The sequence below is a fragment of the Podarcis melisellensis genome (genome assembly GCF_964234715.1).
Source record: "Podarcis melisellensis genome assembly, chromosome: 11".
Classification (NCBI taxonomy): domain Eukaryota; kingdom Metazoa; phylum Chordata; class Lepidosauria; order Squamata; family Lacertidae; genus Podarcis; species Podarcis melisellensis.
In genome coordinates, this window is record NC_138543.1 from 3,446,841 (window position 1) to 3,468,755 (window position 21,915).

A 21,915-nucleotide genomic window follows, 5' to 3' on the forward strand; every position below is an offset into this window, starting at 1 on the left:
CCGGCGATTGGTCAAGACTGGCAGTCCGGCCCCCTGGTTCCCGCGGTCCCCGCCCCTTCACGCGGCCCGCCCGGAGGGGGCCACTTGCGCCTGCAGTGCTGGCCTTGGGCCGCTAGGGGGAGCGGCGCCCGGCGCCCCTTTTCTGCCTGCGCCGCCGCCAGTCCCACTTCCTCCTCCCGGGCGCAGAAGCAGCTTCGCTCGGCGAGCCGCCCTCTCTCTCTCCGGGAAGCGACGCCGCCCAGCCCCACGCGCAGCCCCTCGCCCGCCGCCTGGCTGCGCCTCCCGCTCGCGCAGCCATGTCCAAGCCGCCCCCGAAGCCGGCCAAGCCAGGTAAGGGAGGCGCCGGCGGCGGCACTCCCGGACACGTGGACCCCCCCGCCGCGCCATCCAGGCGGCCTTTCCGTCCAGCCCCGGGCCGAAGGGCGCGCTCGGAGCCGCCCGGGACGCCCGCCCGCCGTGCCCTGCCCTGGGGATGCGCGGGCGAGGGGGTCGCTGTCTGTGGAGGGCGGGCTGCCCCCCCCCGCGCCCGGGGCGGGGCAAGAGAGAAGCTGTCACTGTCAAAAAGAAGAAGGGGCGAGAGCGCTCGCTGCCGCCGCCCTCGGCCGGGTCCGGGCAGGAAGGGCGGCGAGTTTGCGGTGCTCCCCGGGCGGGGGCGGGGGGGGATCCTCCGCTGCTGCCGCTGGAGCTTTGGTGCATTGGTGCAGCTTGGCAAGCAGTGGGCAGCCAGGATGAGCCCAGCAGCCCCGCCCGCCCCGTCAGTGGCCCAGCCGGGCAGGGCAGGAGGTGCAGGAGCTGCTGCCTGGCCTCCCTGAGCTTGCAGGCCAGGAGAGAGGTCCCATCGTGCCTGGGTAGGAGCGGAGGGAGATGCCTTCCACCAAGCCAGGCCCGGGGGTCAGCCGGTGGCCGGGCAGGGGCTGGCCAGGGTTTCAGGCAGAGGCCCCTCACAGCCCCCTGGAGGCACCAAGACTGAACCCTGGGCTTTCTGCTCCACCACAGTGTCTAAATGGTAGAGTTGGAAGGAACGGTGAGGGTCATCTAGCCCAGGCATCCCCAACCTTCGGCTCGCCAGATGTTTTGGACTACAATTCCCATCATCCCTGACCACTGGTCCTGTTAGCTAGGGATCATGGGAGTTGTAGGCCAAAACCTCTGGAGGGCCAAAGGTTGGGGATGCCTGATCTAGCCCAACCCCCTGAAATGCAGGAATCTCTTGCCCAATGTGGGGCTCAAACCCAAAACCCTGAGATCAAGAGTCTCGTGTTCTACCAGCCCAATCCACTATCTGGCATCTGGGGAAGAGCGAAGGAGGCCCGCCTGTTTCACAGAATTTGTCTTCACTACTTGCAAAATAAAATTCATCTATCAGAAGTAGAAATAAATCTGAAAAGTTATAAGATGTGCCTTTGTGCTTTGCAAATATGTTGATTCTTCTCACACTCTCTTTTGAGCAGACAAGGACCTGTTTCTTTATTTCAATTATGGTATAGCTTTCCCCATTTATCAGGAGTTGTTCCAATGGCCTCAACGGAATCATGCTGGAGAGTGAATTGGTTTTGAATTGTTCCTCGCTATAGGACAGGCTGGTAGAAGAAACATTTGCCCCATGGGCTGAGATCCTGATAAAGGATGCTCAGCAGTCAGCTGCTAGGCTCTCTGCCACATGCCTTTGGCCTTCCAAAGATTGTTGGGACTCCTATCAGCCCAAGCCAACATGGCCAGGGGTGATGGGAATTGTAGTCTAACAGGCCTGCCTTAGTTACTCATCAGGTGCCTTAGCCACCAAGAGAGGAATGCATGTTGTAGTTGCCCAGGAACTGCAGGGTTTATTTATTTTAAAGCAGCAGCAGCAGCAGCAACAATATTTACATGCTGCTTAGAAGAACAAAAATTCTCTTAAGTGGTTTACAAGTCCATCTAAAATATTCATTTAAAATATTCCTTAAAAATAAAATAAAAACAAGGTACTTAAAATTGGTAATTGTAAAACACATAAACTAACTAAAACAACAGACCTGATTAGGTTGGCTGGAAACAAAACTTTTGCTGATATCAGACAGGCACCAGAGACAATAGAGTGAAGGTGCGTGCTTAATAATTTTAGTGCTGCTACACTAAAATAACAGTTTCTTGGAAGTACAGAAAGAATATTTTGTGGCTCTTGTTAAAGTTCCAGTGCCACAGATCACAGCATTCAAGTGAGCACATATGGGGATGAGGTGAGCCTTCAAGAAACTAGGTGTGTTCAAAGATATTTGGGGCACCTCTTGGATTAAATTGATGTTTTTTAAATACGGATTTTCTCTGCAAGCTGTATTTTTTTTTATTCACCACTGAGGTTAAACGGAGTGCCAAGGAGGCAAATGGTACTGACTCCCTGATTCTTTAATCTCAGTTTAATATCATATAAGATTAAATATATTAATATAATATATTAGCGTTCGTGAAGATATTCCATTGGGTGGGCATTGAGGGCTTTGGTGGTAGAGGGGCAAATGGCACACATGCAAGAGCATTCAACACCCTGTTTCTGTAGTTGTGTGTGAGAAGACTACACAACCTAAAAACTTTAGTTCCAATGCAATGAATTAGATTAAAGTGTCTTAAGTGCAAGAGGGCTAGTGCATTGACTTGAGTAGTTTATGGCTCATTCTGTCTATTACCTGATTGAAGCTCGTATTACAGTTTATTGGACATGTTTCAGGGATTACATACCTTCTTGGAGGATGTATAATAACTCTAAGGTTTACCAAAGGCCCTTAGCAAAGCCTTTGAACGTGGTAACTGTGGCAAATCTGTTGCAACCAGCTATTGTTTCAGTTTCCTAGTGGAAAAGAGACAAAATCAGGAAGAGATGTAGCTTCTAACCCGCTGTCAATAAAAAGCTTTTAATCTCCCCTCAAATCCAGAGCTATTATTTGAGGGACAATAATGTGCCCCGGGAAGCTGTTTTTTTGCAACAGGCACATTTGTCCTATTTACAGCTATTACTGGTAATTTCCATTTTGGCAAGGTTTGAAATTAGCCAGGGGCCAGGTGCATTTTGCACCGGACTATCTGTCACTTGCGACCAAGTGAAAATGCCTTGTTGCCTGGATGGTGCCTGACGGTTCCACCATCACCAGTAGGAAAAAGAGGTAGGAATAGGCCCGTATATATGTGGACTCTCCCTGGATAAATGACTTTTCTTTTTTTAAGTTCTCAAAGTTCTTAACCTATCTCAAAGTTATCATCTGAACTATGGTGGCTTGATTGAAGAGAAAGGGATTTGGAACGCTTAAAGTTGTAACACTCTGGCCACCAAAAGAATAGAACAATTTGCAGAAATTTGTTATTATTCAGGAAGCACATATGAGGGGAGAGGAAAATTTAATTTGGTAAGCAGAAACACTGTGTGTGTGTGAAATAACTGAAATTGCACCCTGGAATTGTCTGAAGAGATACAGCCCTTAATCCAGATCTTAAGCCATTGACTCATAGTTGGACAGTTCTGGAATGTAAGGGTTGTCTTTATAATCTAAATTTTGAAAGCAACTGCTCAGAAATATTATATAACTCCAATACAAAACCTGAACAATTTACCTATCAAAGAGGACAGGGATAGTGAGCTGCAGATAGTGAGCTGCAGCCATTTTATTACCTGTGCATTAAGAATTCTCAAAATCAAGGAGGCCGTGGCTCTTTCACCTCTTATATTTTTTGCTCAACAAAGTATCTAATTGTTTTGCACCTAACAACATCCCTCTTTTCCACAGGCCACAGAGGAGTCCTTATGCTTGGCTAACATATTTGTGTACTGCATTTTCCACAAATACATTGTGGTCAAAAGGACCGCAGGGTGGATAATTTAAATACAACAGCCATAATTGTATACATTGTGATATAAGATGAAGAGTGCCTCTGCCTGGACAAGGAGCCTCATTAAAGGATATTATATGCTAAAAGCAGAAGCAAGAGAAAAGTGCCCCCCCTCCCACACCAAAAATAGTCCCAATGCTGATATTATTTGGCCCTTTGTGAGGACACGCATGCCTGTATGACTGTGCTCAGGAAGGACAGATCTTGCTTGCTGGAGATTAGAAAAGGAATATGAAAGTGAACAAGTCTTGATGGTGAACATGTTTCCTCTCTCCTTAGATGTGTGTAAAGCAGCAGTTACCTGGGAGTGAGTCCCACTGAACTCAGGAGGACTTACCTCTGGGGCTCTGCACACACTTTGTCTTATAAGCACATTAAAAAAATATCTTTCCTTCAAAGACCCCCTCACACAGTTACAATTCTCAGCAACCCTAAATAAGCTAAGTGGTTCAAGCATGTCATATTCTTTATTTCAATCATTCTCACAGTCTCTATTCGGTAGGCCATTATTATTTTCCCACATTTTAACCGAAGGACTGAAGCTAAGAGGTTTCCGTAAGGGGTCAGGGAAGCTTTCTGTACCCAGGCCTGGGTAGTGTGACTACCTATTCCAGACCTATTCCACTTGCAAATCCTATTGGGCTCAAATGATGTATAATGTTAATTAAATACATGTCATTTCCCAGTCTTTTAACTCGGGATGGGGAAGAAAATTGGTTCTGTTCACATTTAAATATGAAACTACCTTATTTCCACTTTCCAAAACAATAGGAGAGCTGAAACGCAGTGTTTCTGTGAAATTTGCATTTCTCCAAATTTTGCTATGTAGTTCTCCAAGTAACAAAAGTTTGTATTAGGTGAAGGTGAGCATTAAAATGTTCATATTAGTGGAAGTAGCATACAAAATGTGTTAGGAAAAATGGCTTGTGAAAATGTGTGCATTAGTCAAAATGACAGGTAGGCATGTATATATTTGGGGAAATGCATGTTGAAATGCTGACACATTTTTGTGAGGAATATATATATATATATATATATTTGCTTTCGTAGATTTTCACGGGTACAGGAATGCAGGTTTTGGTGTCCTCGGGTGTCAAGAGGTCAAGACACAAAGACTTTAGCAACTAATCCACACCTAATGACCCACCTAAGTGGTACTCAGGATATCACTCAAGAAATCACTCAAGATATCCCTCAAGTAATTAAGGAACAAAAGAAGAAAAGGCACACTAGCCTGGGAACTTCCTCTCTGCTATACACCACACCCCCTCAACAGTATTTATAGGAACTCAAACACTGAGATCCTGCTCTGTTCCAGTAACAAGAAGCCGAAAGCACCAGCCTGAAGATGACGAGTGAGACCTCGTCGAAACGTCGCCTAGACACCCCAACTTTTACACGGGAAGACACCCGAGGACACCAAAACCTGCATATATATATATATATATATATATATATATATATATATATATATCTGATGAGGAAATGTAATGAGCTGAATTTAAGATTGGAAAAATAAGAAACCGAAAAGGACAGATAACACCCATTCCCCTCTTCCAGTTTCCCCCTACATGCCCCCCCCCCCACATTCTGCTTTTAGCCCTGTGAGGATAAATATGTGGTTGTCCACAGAGAGATGGTGGGGCAAATGGAAAGCTGGCCAAGAGGAAATGCCAATGAATTTCCAAACCTAGAGGTAAATGCAGAGGGGGTAAAAACAGGAGACTGACTACAGGTGCCTATTGAGTTTATAATCAGACATCCCCACCCCTGTGACCCGTGTTTTCCAACTCTCCCCCCCCCCTGCCAAATATGTCAAATTGGGACCAGAGTGAGGGCTCTTTCAGTGATGGCTCTTGAACTCACTTCTCTTGTATCACTACCCCCACATAGTCTGCAGGATGGTCAAAACCTTTTTTGAAATTGTTTTAGTTGCTGTGGTTAAATTATTTATGATGGCATGTGTTTTTAAAAAAATAATTTTTTTCTCTGCTATTCTTTGTGACTGCTGTGCTGCATGTATTGTTGCTGTCATTTTTTTTAAAGTTTTTTGATTTAACTTACATTGCCTATGGCTCATTGTGGAGAGGCAGGGCTTGAATGCTTTAAATGAAGAAATGCCCTGTGTGGTATGGCCAGGGCCTGCCCAAGACATGTTGGTGCCTGAGGCAAACCACAAAACAACACCCCCCTCCACACCAGAACAGAAGGGGTGGGTGAAGACTTACACAGGAGCAAGGGGGGGGGGATAAGATCTGCATCAGGATCTTCTGCCCCTATGAATGCTGCCACCTGATGCAGTTGCCTCACTTTGCCTCATGGGTGGGCTGGCCTGGGCTTGACCTTAGAAATTCATTGGCATTCTCTTGTCTGCATGTGAGCAGAACTGAACATTACTATATTAGTCCAGGCCAGTACCCAAGTCCCTGCAAGGTAGCTAATGTAATGCAACATTGCATTAGTTCAACGTCATTTCCTCAGTGGACACGAAGACTCCACCACAGAACCATTTCCTTGCAGTATAGGGGCAATTTCAGTTCCCTCATCCAATGTCGAAAGCTTTTCCTCCTGAGAAGTTGGGCCCAAACTAAATGTTGCAATAAAGCAGCTACATTATGTTTAAAAATGTGCTCTTTTGTTATGTGCGGGGTAGCTGGGGGTGGAGTACAGAAGCACATGAGGAGGAAAATAACACTTTAATACAGAAAACATTGACAAGAGGGACATAGTTTTCTATGATTATCTGCAAGGTCATACAAAGAAGTTAAAGGGAAATACAGGATAGAAAAGCCCTTGGGTTCAAAAACAATAGTCTGTTTGTTTGAGTGGACTGCAGCCCTCTCAAACAGCTGCAGCAATTAAAATAATCTCAGACCATTTAAAGAGCACCTTTTCCATTAAAAAACAGCATTATGGCAAAAATATTCTTAAATGAATACTGGAAGTTACTTCTCTCTTTTTTTGCAATTGCTCTGATCCCATCACCCCTGCTAGTTTCTAACAGCCCTTGGTTTTTATAAACTTTGCATATGAGCAATAATTCCCAAGCAAACTATCTTCTGAGTTGGAAAAACGTGGTTTGTTTTTGTCTGCCGCTTGGTCTTGTCTGCTGCATGGCCCTTTAAGGGAGCCATAAAACATAAAAGTCTAAAGGAAAACAGCCTTGAGTCTGTTGTGGTTGCTGCTGACATAAGCATAAGAAAACACGGAAATAATTAGAGCTTAATTTCATAGGTTTGGTATGTGCATGAAAGAGGTGAAAATTGCAACATACTTTGCAGATTAGCACTTGATCCTAAACCAATATATTAGTATTTCAACAAAGTTTACAGCCAAGTAATGTTTTAGTGTTATGTGCAAACTAGGCCACACTCAGTTTACCCTTCTCCAATATGGTGATAACAGTACTGATCTGCTTTACAGGATTGTAGTAAGAATTACTGTGAACACTTTTAAGAAGTAAATATACATGCACAGACCATTTGATTGTTAAAAATCCCTTAAAGTGGTTTACAAAAAACTGCAATTATATAAACTGCAATTAATAATTACAGTGGTACCTCGGGTTACATACACTTCAGGTTACATACGCTTCAGGTTACAGATTCTGCTAACCCAGAAATAGTGCTTCAGGTTAAGAACTTTGCTTCAGGATAAGAACAGAAATCGTGCTCCAGTGGCGCGGCAGTAGTGGGAGGCCCCATTAGCTAAAGTGGTGCTTCAGTTTAAGAACAGTTTCAGGTTAAGAACAGACCTCCGGAACGAATTAAGTACTTAACCTGAGGTACCACTGTAAATTATATTGTCCTGTGCTGTGTGATACCTTGTTTTATTTTCTGTAAAAGAGGGTGTATATTTGATTAGCATATGGACAGTGGAACCTCATGATACGGTTAAGTGGATAAGAATGAGTTACTTTATGAGTTACTTAAAAACATGGTTATCTTTATTTTTATATTATTAAGCAGTGGTTTTTGTTTCCAAACAATGATATATGCATATATAAAGATAAAAAAAACCCACAGCCTTGCATTCATCTGAAAATGAACTTTATTTAAAGGAACAAAATGAATGAAAATGCAAAGATGTTTATAAAATATTAATATTCTTTGACATTTGCATAAGATTATCAATTAGCTTGTCATAATGTACATTTTGCAATCCAGAACTTTTGCTCAGTAAAATGGCTGAATCTATGCAGTCTTCTGTTTTGGTTGGAGTACATTTTTCTTCAGACTTAGATGTATTTTCCACACCTTCTTTACCTTCAAAATGGACTGAATAAGCCACAGGTCGGGGGTCCAGTGTTTCACTTGTTTTTATAGCTTCCCTCCTTGATGTGTCATGAACCTGACAAACAGGCTTTAGACTGTCGTTAGAGCTCTTGCAATTAAAATGTTGGCTGAGTTTGGGACATGGATGTTTGATTCATTCAACCTTAGGGAAAGGAAAAAATATTCTGTTAATGTTTATTTATTTCTTTATATTTAGGACAAGTCAAAGTTTTTAGAGCCTTGTATACATTTGAACCCAGAACTGTAAGTATTTAAGTTTATTTTTCCCCTCCCCTCTAAAATAAGGAAATGTTATTTTTTAATATGACTTAGCAGCTAAATCCAACTTGCCCTTGTGATAATAAAACATAGGAATTGATATTTACATTGTACCCGCAGAGGTGAAAGATCTAAACATTTTAGAGGCCGATGCTGCAGTTTGATCTTCCTCATATTTGCTCAAGAACAAGGTCTCATGCACAGGTGTAGTTTTGGCCCTTAAATAAGTGGACAGGCCATGTGACCTTAACCAAGGATTTGGCCTTAATTGTGCATGCGCTGGTGTCTGTCAACACAACTGTGTTTCTTCTGAGTGCACAATATGACCAACTCGCTATTGGTTAAAAACCCAATTGCCTGTGCATCTTAGTCACACAATGAATGAGGGAGGGAGTTATAAATCCAACTGACTTAGCAAAAGTATTTTAGTTTCTGAACAAACTGCTTGAAAAGTGAGAAGTAGGGTGGAAAGTTGGAGGGGGCAAAGCCTGTATTTTGTTCTGCTTTTGCCCCCCTGGAGAGATGTGGATTGGCAGTGTCATTACATCCAAGATTTTGAGCATCCTCTTCAGGTTTGTTTGAATCCATTAAGAGAAAGTGTTAACCAAGCTGCACAACACCCTTTTAAGATAGTGGAGTCTCTTTTCTCTTGCTGATTCAGCATTCCTTCTGAGCAGTCACATCTTGCCAAAGGCTTACAAAGTAATCTTCTCTTACAAATCCTTTCAGTAAGGAACAGCAGAAAAAGCAAACTCAGATGTCTTCTGCTATAATGCTGGATGGGTGAGGCATATTCCTTTTTCTAGGGCCTGCCTTTTGGCTAATAATTAACTTTGTCCTAAGGTTGGTCCGACAGATTAGCCTCCAGCAAAAATGGAACCACCACAACTCCTTAGTCCAGGCATAGGCAAAATCTGGCCCTCCAGATGTTTGGGACTACAATTCCCATCATCCCTAGCTAACAGGACCAGGAGTCAGGGATGATGGGAATTGTAGTCCCAAACATCTGGAGAGTCGGAGTTTGCCTATTCCTGCCTTAGTCCAACTTTTCCACTTTGTAAATTAAATATATTGGGGTGATCTTGCAGCTCCGCTCTTGGAAGCCTCCCGTGTCTAATGTTCTGCTGTCTCATGTTCTCTCCCCACTCTCTTTCCTTCTGCTCCTCCAAACCCATTTTATGAGAAACTGAGGGCAAGAAAGGAAAGCCAAGTGCAGCCTCCACAGCTGCACTTCAGAAAACCAGAGTATACATGTTTGAGGAGTGGGAGAGAACAACCAGCACGTTTCCTTGTGTGCCTTTGATTGAGAGAACGCAGTGTAAACTCTCACTCTCTTTCTCAGGCATCCTTGACCCCAGATACACATGGTACGCATACCCCTAAACATTTTGTGAAGTTTGGCCTCATTGAGGGGCAGTATTTCAAAATGAGTAGGAAAATGAGAGTATCCCCTAAACATTTTTTTAGAAAAAAAAGCTCTGGGTAGACCGGGGTGGACTTTAGTCTTTCATATTTCAGAGGCCACCTGTGAAAGGCTTAGATGAGAAGCAGGGTGCTCTTTATATTGTTAGCCTCTCAGATGCAGGAAATGATGGTTGCTAAGGAGCCTGCCTGCCATGCTGCATTTCTGAAAGTCTTGAGCTTGCCAGTGCCAGTGCCTATGCCAAGGGCGGAGGTGGAGGGGCCAAAGCACACATGACACAAAAGACCTGTGACTCTGGATTGCCTTATTTGAGCCCCCCCCCCATTTGTTTGGAGCAAAGGTTTTAATCCTTGCCTTCCTCCCCCCAGTTGCTATTAACTCTGCAGCACAAAGCAAATAACAAAATCACAGAATTGTAGAGCAGGAAGGGACCTCGAGGGTCATCCAGTCTGGCCCCCTGCAGTGCAGGAATCCTGCCCACAGCTATCCCTGGGTGGGCTTGAACCACCAACCTTCTGGTTAGCAGCCAGATGTGCTGACCCCTTGCTCCAAATAATGCAGGCTCAATACACACACACACATGCTCCCCACTGCAGTGCAGACAGGAGCTTTGGGGCACCCACTTCTCAGCCCCACAACTCCAGTAAAAATGGGTGAAATCTCAGGTACAGTAAAGTGAACCAATCCCAGATCTCCTGCTGTATCATGTGTGGTTTGGCCTCTTCAGTAGCTGTTAGCTGGTTTATTATTCCCTGGCAAGCCAGCAGGTGGCAACAGGGGGCAGCAAAAGCCCCGTTCCCTTTCCTTTCCCTGTGGTTGCCTTGCCACTTGGGGCAGAGACGCCACAGCCTTTTTTTCCGAGGCAGAAGCAAACTTCCTCCTCCTCTCCCTTTCTTCCCTTCCCGTTTTCCAGCTTGCCAGGGCTCTCAGCTTCCACTTCCCCAGTACAAGATAAGCTCTTCACTGCCTCAGTGCATGTCTTATGGGGCCAAGGCTGTGGTGACCTTGTTTTGCTCACAGGCTGCACAGGAGATTTCAGCGAAGGGTGCCTAGTGCCGGGTAGAAAGCATGGAAAGGTTCAAAAGTAAAAGAAGTTGCTAAGAATGCAGTTCATTGAATTCCGAATTCTTTCCTGTTTGATTCTCTATTCAGGCCCACCAGGAGTACTGGTCCCCCCTTTAAACTGGGACTGCCTGTCCTCCCTGGCTCCCTTTTCACCTGGCTGCAAGCTGCCTGCTATTTAAGATTTCCCACAATGCTCAGGAGCAACACTGTTGAGGCATTGGGGGAGAATTTAAATGGCAGACCCTGTTGGTTGGGGCTCAGAAGATGGCTGTTTTGGTGTCAGCCTTGCCTCTGTTTCCCTTCCTGTGAGCAAGGAACTGTGGAAGGTAAAGATACTCTTAGCAAGAAATGTCTCTTACAGACCTCAGACTTTTAAATATAAACTCTGCCAAAGACGCAAGCAGACCTTCTGTGGAGTTTTGAGTTGGTGTATACTCACATGGCCCTGTTTCCATTTGATTGATGGTTTGTACCTCTTCCTCAAACTGAATGAAGAAGATAAATCCTAAAATGTTGTTAGGCAAGGCTGCAACAATGATATTCTTCTAAAATGTGCTTTAAATTGGTCTGCAAACTCAAACACCCTCTTTATTGTTCCAGCCAGATGAACTGTATTTTGAAGAAGGAGATATTATCTACATTTCGGATATGGTGAGTTCATCAAACACAAATGTTAACAACTGGACCGTGCTAAATAAACAGAGTACATCTCAAGTGGAGTCATTGTTCCCTGTTTCAGCATTGCTTTCTTTTCCCTCCAGAGTGACACAAATTGGTGGAAGGGAACCTGTAAAGGAAGAACTGGACTAATCCCCAGCAACTATGGTATATTCCAGATTTGCTTTACCTTTCAAGATATATCTCTCCACCACAGATGTGGACTATAGGGATGTATGCAGCTTGTAATTTTTAAGGGGTTGTCTCTGATCCAGATACAAAGAAATATAGTATCTTACTTCTAATGTGATGCCAGAACCGGGCATTAAAAATGGTTTCATGGCCGAGAGCTGCTTTGAGAACACACCTTTTAACTGGAAGAATGCATCCGTGTTCTCTTGTGTGCCACCTGCTGGACAGACAGAAGCAAAAAACCCCACAAGTGGATGCCTTTTAATGTATTTATTTTTTATTAAAATGTATGTCGCAACCTTCAATCTTATTGGGGGGGGGGAGCGTTCAATAAAATTTTAGGACCACATGTATGATGATGATGATGATGATAATGCTGAAAAGGATAAGTCTCTAAAAATAGCATAAAGATTATATGAGACAGAATAAAACAGATCAACATAAATGTTGGGAAAATAAAAAGACTTCTGCACAGTGCTGGAGATATATTTTTAAAAAATAAAAAAGCTAAATATGTTTCTTGTCTTGCTGAAGCATAGAAGAATATTCGCAACTAAGTAGGATTTATAAGCTGGATGTGTCATTTACAACTCCCTGGGAATTGTAGATTTGCATAAGTCCTGAGAAATCTTCAAGACCCCAAGAATAGTCACAGCTCCGTCAGTATTTTTGGCCCAGATCCAAGGCCTTCTTTGTTGAGCTCTGCATGCACAGCAGACTTTTAGCATCCTTCCGCTCAGGAAGGGCTCACCTCAGTCGGGCGGCGCTGCAGTGCTAGCCTTCTAACAGCCCATGTTGCTGCCGCTTTAGTTGGGGGAGGGGGGTGGGGCTGCCTGGATGCAACAGTGGGAGTGCTTTCCTTTCCTTTTAGGAGGTGGCCTGCTTCTCCATCAGACAGAACATCCTCCAAATCCGGAAGAGCTTTGGAAAGAGGCTCAGACATGGTATGTCTTGCTGCCAGAAGGGCAGCACAGTGCCAGTTCTGAGCCGCCGTGTTGTCTTGATCAAGACAATTTCAGCATGTATAACTTGCATGACAAGCTATGCCTACAGAGATCACCTCTTCCGCATGCCCTTTCTTCTGTCCTGTGTGGCCACCTTGGGCACTGTAGACACAGAGCTTCCCCAACATTAAATTGAAGGAAGCTTCGCGAGGAGCTCTGTTTGGCACAGGCAAGTTTTCCGCGTTTTGAAACTTGGGAATACAGTAGTGCATACAATAAGGAGTTTAATATATATTTTACATCCATGGCCTTTGATAAATATTAAACATATTAGTGCATAGAAGGAAGAAGGAAATTAATGGCTCTCAGTTACCTGGGGCCCATTCAGCAAGGTGCAGGAGTCAAAGGAGTCACCTGTTTAAGATGATGTGTGTTTTTGCTTTTGTTTTAGTGGCTGAACAAGCAGAATCCATTGACAACCCACTACATGAAGCTGCCAAGAGAGGTGGGTACAGATGAAGTTTGCAGTATATCAGATCCCCCCCCCCCCCAGGCTTGCTTATTCAGTTACAAGCTCATGGCTGCACTAAAGAGAGCTGGGTTGCCACAGAAGCAATTCATCGGTTCTCTTCCCATTGGGTTGGGGGATGAAATAGATTGGGTTGTTGGAGTTTCTTTAAAATATGAAAGCTATGAGAGTGGGAAGTCTGTGTCGGACAATAAAGGCATTTTATTTCTAAGAGAAAGGGTTTAATTGTTTGTTGCATGTCTTGAGTATTTTGGACAAATAGTCTTGATTTGCAGGATAAATATATTTATTTGCAGAAAGAAATAGGCACAATGGATTAATTCTTTTAATACTGGGAAAGGACTAATGGTTTCAGATTAAATAACTGGATAGAAAAAAATTGTATTTTTAACTACTACTATGATAATTGCTTTTATTTCTTATTGTTTTGATCTGTTTTATATTTGTTTTATGGTTCTCATTTGTAAGCTCCCTTGAAAATCTAGATTTAAATACACATTTTCAAATAAATAAATAAATAAATATTAAATAATTGGTTTGATAATGATGCTATACAAATGTGGGTATATGGTGATGAATAGTTTAATAGCTTTAACAAATCAATGTGATGTAATGACATTAGTCCAGGTTATAATCACACTGTATACACAGAATACAATACTATATTTAATAATATAGTAACCCCTGTGGTTTTTTGTTTGGTTTTTACACTTCATAAATATAATTTTAAAAATGGAAATCTCCCTAATTCAATGCTTTATTTATTTATTTCATTTATCTCCCACCCTTCCTCTCAAAGGAAGGTGGCAAACGAGTGATAAAAACACTAAAAATATCCTAAAAAGCAATTCTAATACAGATGCAAACCAGGAAAGATTTCAGCTTTCAATGCATTTTTATTTAGAAGTACCTGCCACTTAGTTCAATGAGGATTCCTTCTAACCCCGTGTATGTGTACTCAGATGTAAGGGCCATTGCGTTCAGTGAAACTTACCATATATACTCGAATATAAGCCAACCCGAATATAAGCCAAGGCACATAATTTTAGCACAAAAAACTGGGAAAACTTATTGACTCGAGTATAAGCCTAGGGTGCGAAATGCAGCAGCTACTGGTAAATTTCAAAAATAAAAATGGATACCAATAAAATTACATTAATTGAGGCGTCAGTAGGTTAAATGTTTTGGAATATTTACTTCAAAGAATAACAGTAAATTAGCTCTGTAAGTGGAAAAGAGGGTCAACAAAAACAATATGGTATCAGCAATAACTTTAACAGTTCAAAAGCCTTAGCTCAATCAGCAACCAAGCTAAAACACAAGAGTTAAAATCCTTCAAAACTGGATTCCTCGCACGCACGCACGCACACACACATGGTCCAGCCCGCCATGCAGTCTGGGGGACAGTCAACCGGCCCCCTCCCCCAAAAAGTTTGGTGACTCCTGGGTAAGTGGGACCCTCACTCAAGAACAAGCCAAGGGAGGCTTTTTCAGCATAAAAAATGTGCTGAAAAAGTCGGCTTATACACGAGTATATACGGTACCTCAAGGTAAATGTATATAGCATTTCAGTCTTCGTAGCAGTAGTTAAGGGATGTGGGTGGCGCTGTGGGTAAAAACCTCAGTGCCTAGGGCTTGCTGATCTCATGGCCGGCGGTTCAAATCCCCGCGGCGGGGTGAGCTCCCATTGCAGCGCAGCCACAAAACAACCAGGGAGAGCAAAGTGGCTGTCATCCTTCCTGGGAATACCCATCCTCATATGCGCAAGCTAAATCCTGATTTGGCTTACTGTGAATATGGAATCACAGAATCTTAGAGTTGGGAGGGATCCAAGGGTCATCTAGTCCAGCCCCCTGCAATGCAGGAATTTCAGCTAAAGCACCCAGGACAGATGGCCATCCAACCTCTGCTTAAAAACCTCCAAGGAAGGAGAGTCCACCACCTCTCTTAGGAGTCTGTTCCACTGCTGAACAGCTCTTACTGTCAGGAAGTTATTCCTGATGTTTAGTTGGAATCTCCTTTCTTGCAACTTGAAGCCATTGGTTCGAGTCCTACCCTCCAGAGCAGAAGAAAACAAGCATGCTCCCTCCTCCATGTGACAGCTCTTAAGATATTTGAAGATGGCTGTCATATCTCCTCTCAGTCTCCTCTTTTCCAGGCTAAACATACCCAGCTCCTTCAATCACTACTCATAAGGCTTAGTTTCCAGACCCTTGATCATCTTGGTTGCCCTCCTCTGCACACATTCCAGCTTGTCAGCATCCTTCTTAAATTGTGGTGCCCAGAATTGGACACAGTATTCCAGGTGTGGTCTGACTAAGGCAGAATAGAGCGGGGCTATGACTTCCCTTGATCTGGACACTCTGCTTCTCTTGAAGAAGTTTAGAATAGTGTTAGCTTTTTTGCTCCTGCATCACACTGTTGACTCATGTTCAGCTTGGGGTCCACCAAGACCCCATGATCCTTTTCACATGTGCAAACCAGGACAATATGTAAAAGGGAAACCCTCAGCTCATACTGAGCAGCCACATGGGTACAGAAGCTACTGGACTGGTGCTCTTGTAAACTGGCCAAACAAGCAATGTGCATACTTAGATTTTGAATCCTTACAGTGCAAATCTCTGCATGTCTATTCAGAAGTAAGTCCAGTGGAACTGACTTTCAGGTGAGCTGGTTAGCGAGCAATACACTTTTACAAAATTTGGAAGAACTCGAACTGTAATCAGAATAGATTCAGGTAGAACTGTCATTCTTGGTTATAATTTTGACTTGCATCATACAAGTTTTTCTTTACTGGACAGGTGATAATGTGAGCAATGCATAATGCATAGGTTCAACTGTATAGGCCAGGGGTCTGCAACCTTTAAGACAAAAAGAGCCACTTGGACCCGTTTCCAAAGGAAAAAAAAAATTTGGGAGCTGCAAAACCATTGCGACATTTACAACAAATATATCTCCAGAGCCGCGATCTGACAGCGGGCGGGAAGGTGACGTCGGGACGGTGAGTGACTAACGCACGCACCGCCCCCATGCGACGTCACAGCCAGTACAGCGCCCGCCACAGTGGGGAGTGTCAGAGCGCACAATGCGCCTCCTCCCCTCGCTAGTATCCGCCCCGGAGCCGCAGCAAAGGTGTAAAAGAGCCACATGCGGCTCCGGAGCCGCGGGTTGCAGACCCCTGGTATAGGCTGTTAAAAGCTAAGCAGCTTGCTTGTTAAAAAGACTTGTCTCCCAAACAGAATACTGAATGGAAGTAGAATTTGCATAACATTTTCATTCATGCAGGAATAATGTGATTTGGTAGCATCTGCGGCTGTTGTTGTTGTTGTTGATGAGCTGAAATGCATTGCATACCAGGGAGACTCATCGTTCTCAGTATGATTTAGCTTAATAATTTATTTCCTCCCTCTACCCACCTCCGCCAAGAAAAACAACTCCATTATGTTCTATGAAAAATATATTTCTTTTTCTGTTTCAGGAAACCTGAGCTGGCTGAGGGAGTGTTTGGACAACAGAGTTGGCGTCAATGGCTTAGACAAAGCTGGGAGCACAGCCCTGTACTGGGCATGCCATGGTGGACACAAAGGTACATGAGAAGTGAATGAAGAGGAAGACCTTCTTTCTTGGAGCTTTCATCACTGGGTTAATGGACCAGCTAGTATTTCCTCTTCTGCTGCAATCAGTAATGGCCTGAATTCTTGCATGATACAATTTAAATTAGGAAGAGGGAGGGAAATTAAGAAATAAGATTGGATTGGCCTCAGCTAGAGCCCGACATGAAGCGTTGTGGGTTCCGTGTGGGCCCCATCTCTTCCTGCAGAAGCCATCTCACTTCTCACTTTCAAGCCTTACTCTTGAGGTCTTTGTAAACTGTTTTATTCTGTATTTTTAAAATTTATTTAGCCAGTCACTTTAATGATTATATGGTGTTTTTTTTAATGGTGTTTCATGTCTTAATTGTTGCACACTGCCCTGATATTTTACGGTGTGGCAGCTCAGAAATACTAAAAAAAACAGGGTGGGGGGGAGTAAGCTGCCTTACTCCAAGTCAGACAGCTTGTCCATCAATACAGCCCAGTAGGGTCTGCTCTTATTGGCAGCCAATCTCAAGGAATTCCTGCAGAGTGATGCAGCAAGAAAACTGCCTGCACATTTGCAAAGCTAGGCAGTGTCCAGTAAGGTTTCAAATTGGATGGGGAACCACTTGCTGAGATTCCTGCATTGCAGGGGTTTGAATGAGATGGCCCCTGGGGTCCCTTCCAACTCTATAATTCTATGGTTCTATGATATCACTCTCTGTACTTCTTCATTTCCTCCTGACCTTACTGATTACATCCTGCCTCTCCACCCACATCCACACTTTGCCAACCATGTGTGTGTGTTTTTATAGTTATAGATATACCCGCAACTCACCTGATAAGTGGACCACAAAATCTGGTGCCATAATAAATTTAATAGCCTTTGAGTTGCCACAAAGTTTCATTGTTTTGGCTGGAAGAGACTCAACACAGCAATCCCTCTGGAAATAAATATGGATCTAAAATCATGTGCTCTTAATAATGGCAAAGCAGAAAACAAAAGAAATGAAAGGTGATCCTGAATTAATGTGGGTTTTAAAAAGAGATTGTATCAGCTTTCATACAGATTAGTTCTCTTAAGTTAATTCAACTTTCACAGCTCACGTTTTGAGCTGATTGAGTCTAGATCCTGACTTTCCTGCTACATTCTGAATATAACAAAGCAACTTCCAATTTCTCATGATATCCCTACTCCCAATTTTTTCACTTTATGCAGATATAGTGGAAGTATTATTGACGCAGCCAAATGTAGAACTAAACCAACAGGTAAGTAATCACACATTGAATGGCTTTCCAGAATTGGTTTGTCATAATGGTGATTGATTACCGTTGACATGATCTAAACTTCTGTTGCCACATTTTAACCTTGATGGGTTTCCCCACTTCTGCATCCACAGAATAAACTGGGGGACACAGCTTTGCATGCTGCTGCATGGAAGGGTTATGCAGATATCGTAGAAACACTGCTGGCAAAAGGTAATTGTATTTACCAAGACATTCCTGTAACATCATAAGCACGGGCCCTGGCAAGATCTGAGAAATGCACAAGTTTTATGCCTGCACGCAGTGTCCCCATACCATCCCTTTCCATTCCACTTTCTTGCCACACAATAATTCAGCACTTCTTGTGGTCATGAACCATTAATGTTACATCTGAACTGGGAAACTATGGCTGGCAGCACTGAGCTAGGATCTTGAATCACAGTTGCTTTTGAAGTTGTTGTTATCATCGTAACCATAATTTCCTGGTACTGACAAAATACAAAGCTATGGTTAATTGAAGTCTTGCAGGGTTAATAGTAGCACACTGAGAAAGGAGAATTGGTGATAGGATGAAACATGTTGAGCACAAGGCTCATACATTCCTCAGTTTATTAAGCCAAGATATGCACATCTGAACTGAGCCATAGGCACACATTTGCATACCCAGCTCACAATGTATACTGTGAACGAGCTGTTTTTTTGGCCTCATTTTATCTTCTATAATGCAGTTATTAATTTCTCACTTGGCATACTAGTTGAATTATGTATTCTATATTATAATAATTATAATATATAATACAACAATATATTGCGAAAGAAAAATCCAGATTTTCCATGGATTGACAAGATCTTTGGAGTTCTCTTGGTTTGCAGTCGTATGGCCACTTATCTGAAAGTAAACCCCACTGAACTCAAGAAGATAATTTTGTGTAGGCATGTACAATACTTCACTGTTTGCCCCTTATGTCAAAGAGATTTGGATCAAGCTCTCTGTGCTCATATTGTTCTGTCCTAGCTCATTAGCAAGTATTACATAATACTATGTTTTTCTATATCCTGTAAGCCACCCAGAGTGGCTGGGGGAACCCAGCCAGATGGGTGGGGTATTATTGTTGTTATTATTATTAGACCTTCAAGAAATTACTCAGAGCAGAGCTGGCCCACCAATGAGGGGGGATGAAGCACCTGCCTTAGGCAGTGGAAGGGCAGAAGGAGGCGCCCTGCTTCCCCCATCGCTTCCACCACTTCCAGAATGCCTCTCTCTTGCTGAGTTTGGGCAAGCAGGGGGGTGTTCTGGTACATGGCAGACGTGGGGAGCATGGCAGCAGGGGGGCAGGAGCAGCACATTCCACTTCCGCCTCAGGTGGCAAAATGGAATGGGCTGCCCCTGACTTAGAACGCTGCACCCACAGAAGAAGAGTGCAGTAGCAAATCTGCAACTTCTCTTGCTGTGTTCATTAGCCATCTGAATGCCACCTTTGTTAGTGGAGTTTTGTGTCCCATGAAGCCCTACAATATGGTTCCTTCCATTGCCTGTTCTTCTTCCATCTTAGGGTAGGACCAGCTGTGTTCTGAATTATGAAAGCCACCTTCTCAGTTATGTGAGGAATTATTTCACTGATACGGAGGTGTTTGCTGTGGTGATATTTTACACTGGGGCAGGATTCATCTGTGTTGTTGTGTGTGCATAATGACATTCACTTGCACACGGGACTTTTTATCTCTTACCTTCTTCCATGCCCCCAACTCTGCTCTGGGGGGTTGGGGGGAAATGCAGAACAGGTTGAGGAGACGTACGAGGTGAGGAGAGGATGGAAAAATCTTGTTGCATGAGTGGACCTCCTCCCCTCCCCCCATTCCACTTTTTGGGCTGTGTTGAATTCTGCCCCTAGTGCACATTTTATACAAAAAGATACACTCATTCCCCACCAACAAGCAATCTGAACTTCCGTTTAAAAATGAAAGTCATGAGCACTTGTGCTCTGATTCTTCGTAGATGGCAAAGTAGCATCATTCTGTTCCTTACAGTCTCTATTAGGATAGAGATTTTGCATTGGAAGTTAGAATGGGAAACTAGTTTCATTTTAGAGGAAAGTTGCTAATAATAGCAAAGATATGTGGCTAACACAGGGGCGACTAAGCTGTGGTCCTCCAGATGCTGCTGGACTACAACTCCCATCATCCCTGACCACTGGAAAATTGGCTGAAGCTGATGGGAACTGAAAGTACAGAAGCTCCATTGGGAGGACCCCAGGTGAGACACTCCTGACCTGATAGTTTCACCTCTGAATTTCTAATTGTGGTGTCCTCTATTTTGTTTTCACAAAGGTGCTAGAACAGATTTAAGAAATAATGAGAAGAAATTGGCTTTTGACATGGCTACTAATGCAGCATGTGCTTCCCTGCTTAAAAAGAAACAAGGACAAGGTGAGGGTTGTTGGTTTTTTACCTTTTTTGATGTATTTTCCAATATGCTGCATCAGTAAGCGATTTATGAATATCCCCATAACTGTTGCTGAAAGTGGGATTATGTGAGGCAGTTAGGAAATGCATTTCTGCTTAAGGACAGTGACCTAGGACAAGTTGTGATGAAACCCTACAGAAGGCACTCCTTTTCGCAGAGCTCCAAGGATAATAAGTTATTAGGTACACAGAGAGCCACAGAGAGACATGATTGTAGCTATGGAGGAATGCCAAGCTGTTGTGGGAGGAAGCCTTATTGCAATTATTTTAATAATATAGAGGGATACAAAACGTCCTGCAATTGTCTTGCTAGAAATTTGACGCACAAGAGGTGACAGCTCTGGTAACAGATTTTGAAAACACTCAAAATGACTAGCAATGCTGTTGGGGTGATTGAATGCGCGTCAGAGCTGCTACCACTTGCTATATGCCCTGTTCACTCACTCCAGTCCAAGCGGGAGGAGGAGTGGTGGTGGTCCTCTACCCAGCCACACTCCTGCCCTTTTCCATGTTGTAAATTGATCTTCCCATTCACATCAATGAGGAGACTGTTTTCGCTCTTGGCCACTCCAACATGCCCCTTTCCTCCACCACAGCCATTGGAACACCTTCTGTGTATTGGGACTGTGACTGCTTCTTATTCTTCCGTCTTAGCTGTTGGGTTGCACCCTAAATTTACATTTTTAAAATGTTTGTTGCTCTTTCTTCTAGACATAATGCGAACCTTAAGCAATGCAGATGAATACCTTGATGATGAAGACTCCGACTGAACTGCCTTAATACTGTCTAAAAATGTTCAGCTTTTTGTGCCTCCACCTTTCTCAAATTCTTCCTCTGACTACCAAAAGTGTACTTTTCTCATATACATAGCAATGTAACATCATAGCTATCCCCACTACAGGGTCAAAATATGCCCCTTCCCAGTCCTTAAGGTCCAAAAATTCTCTAGTTGCTTTTAAATAAATTGGCTAGGTGAGAGCATGTTTGATGGCTTTTCCCATTATGCACCGGAAATAGAATTTGCCCTTTAAGAAGGAGTGTTAATATATCTCTGCAGACATTGGGTTTTTTTCAGGCAAATGGCTAGTTTTATTTTACTTTTACAGAAAGAAATATATCAGGGAGAAGAGTGGTTGGTTTTCCTTACAACACATATTCACCTGTGTGCATGTTTATGTGTATTTTATTTCCACACACACGTGTATAGGTGTTGGTTCCGTGCATGTTTATACACTGAGAGCCCAAACTGGAGTCATGGAATGAAAATATTTTATATCAGGAACATACCCTTAAGGGGACTGGAGTTGAAGAGATATTCCAGTTTCCCACAAACTGGTTCTGGTTTTTCTGTGGTCGCTTGGGATTACCCATGGCAGTTGTGTGCAACTCTAGC

The 21,915-nt window shown here is 43.4% G+C and overlaps 1 protein-coding gene across 1 annotated transcript; it reads left to right on the forward strand.

Annotated features, from left to right (window-relative positions):
• The first annotated feature begins 180 nt into the window (after positions 1–180).
• OSTF1 (osteoclast stimulating factor 1) lies at positions 181–21,503 on the forward strand. Its single transcript, XM_081930785.1, has 10 exons — positions 181–330; positions 8,347–8,393; positions 11,497–11,547; positions 11,658–11,721; positions 13,141–13,194; positions 16,697–16,804; positions 18,013–18,062; positions 18,194–18,272; positions 20,388–20,486; positions 21,234–21,503. The coding sequence occupies exons 1-10, from the start codon at positions 297–299 to the stop codon at positions 21,290–21,292; spliced, it is 645 nt and encodes a 214-aa protein (XP_081786911.1). The 5' UTR covers positions 181–296; the 3' UTR covers positions 21,293–21,503.
• Positions 21,504–21,915: the final 412 nt, after the last annotated feature.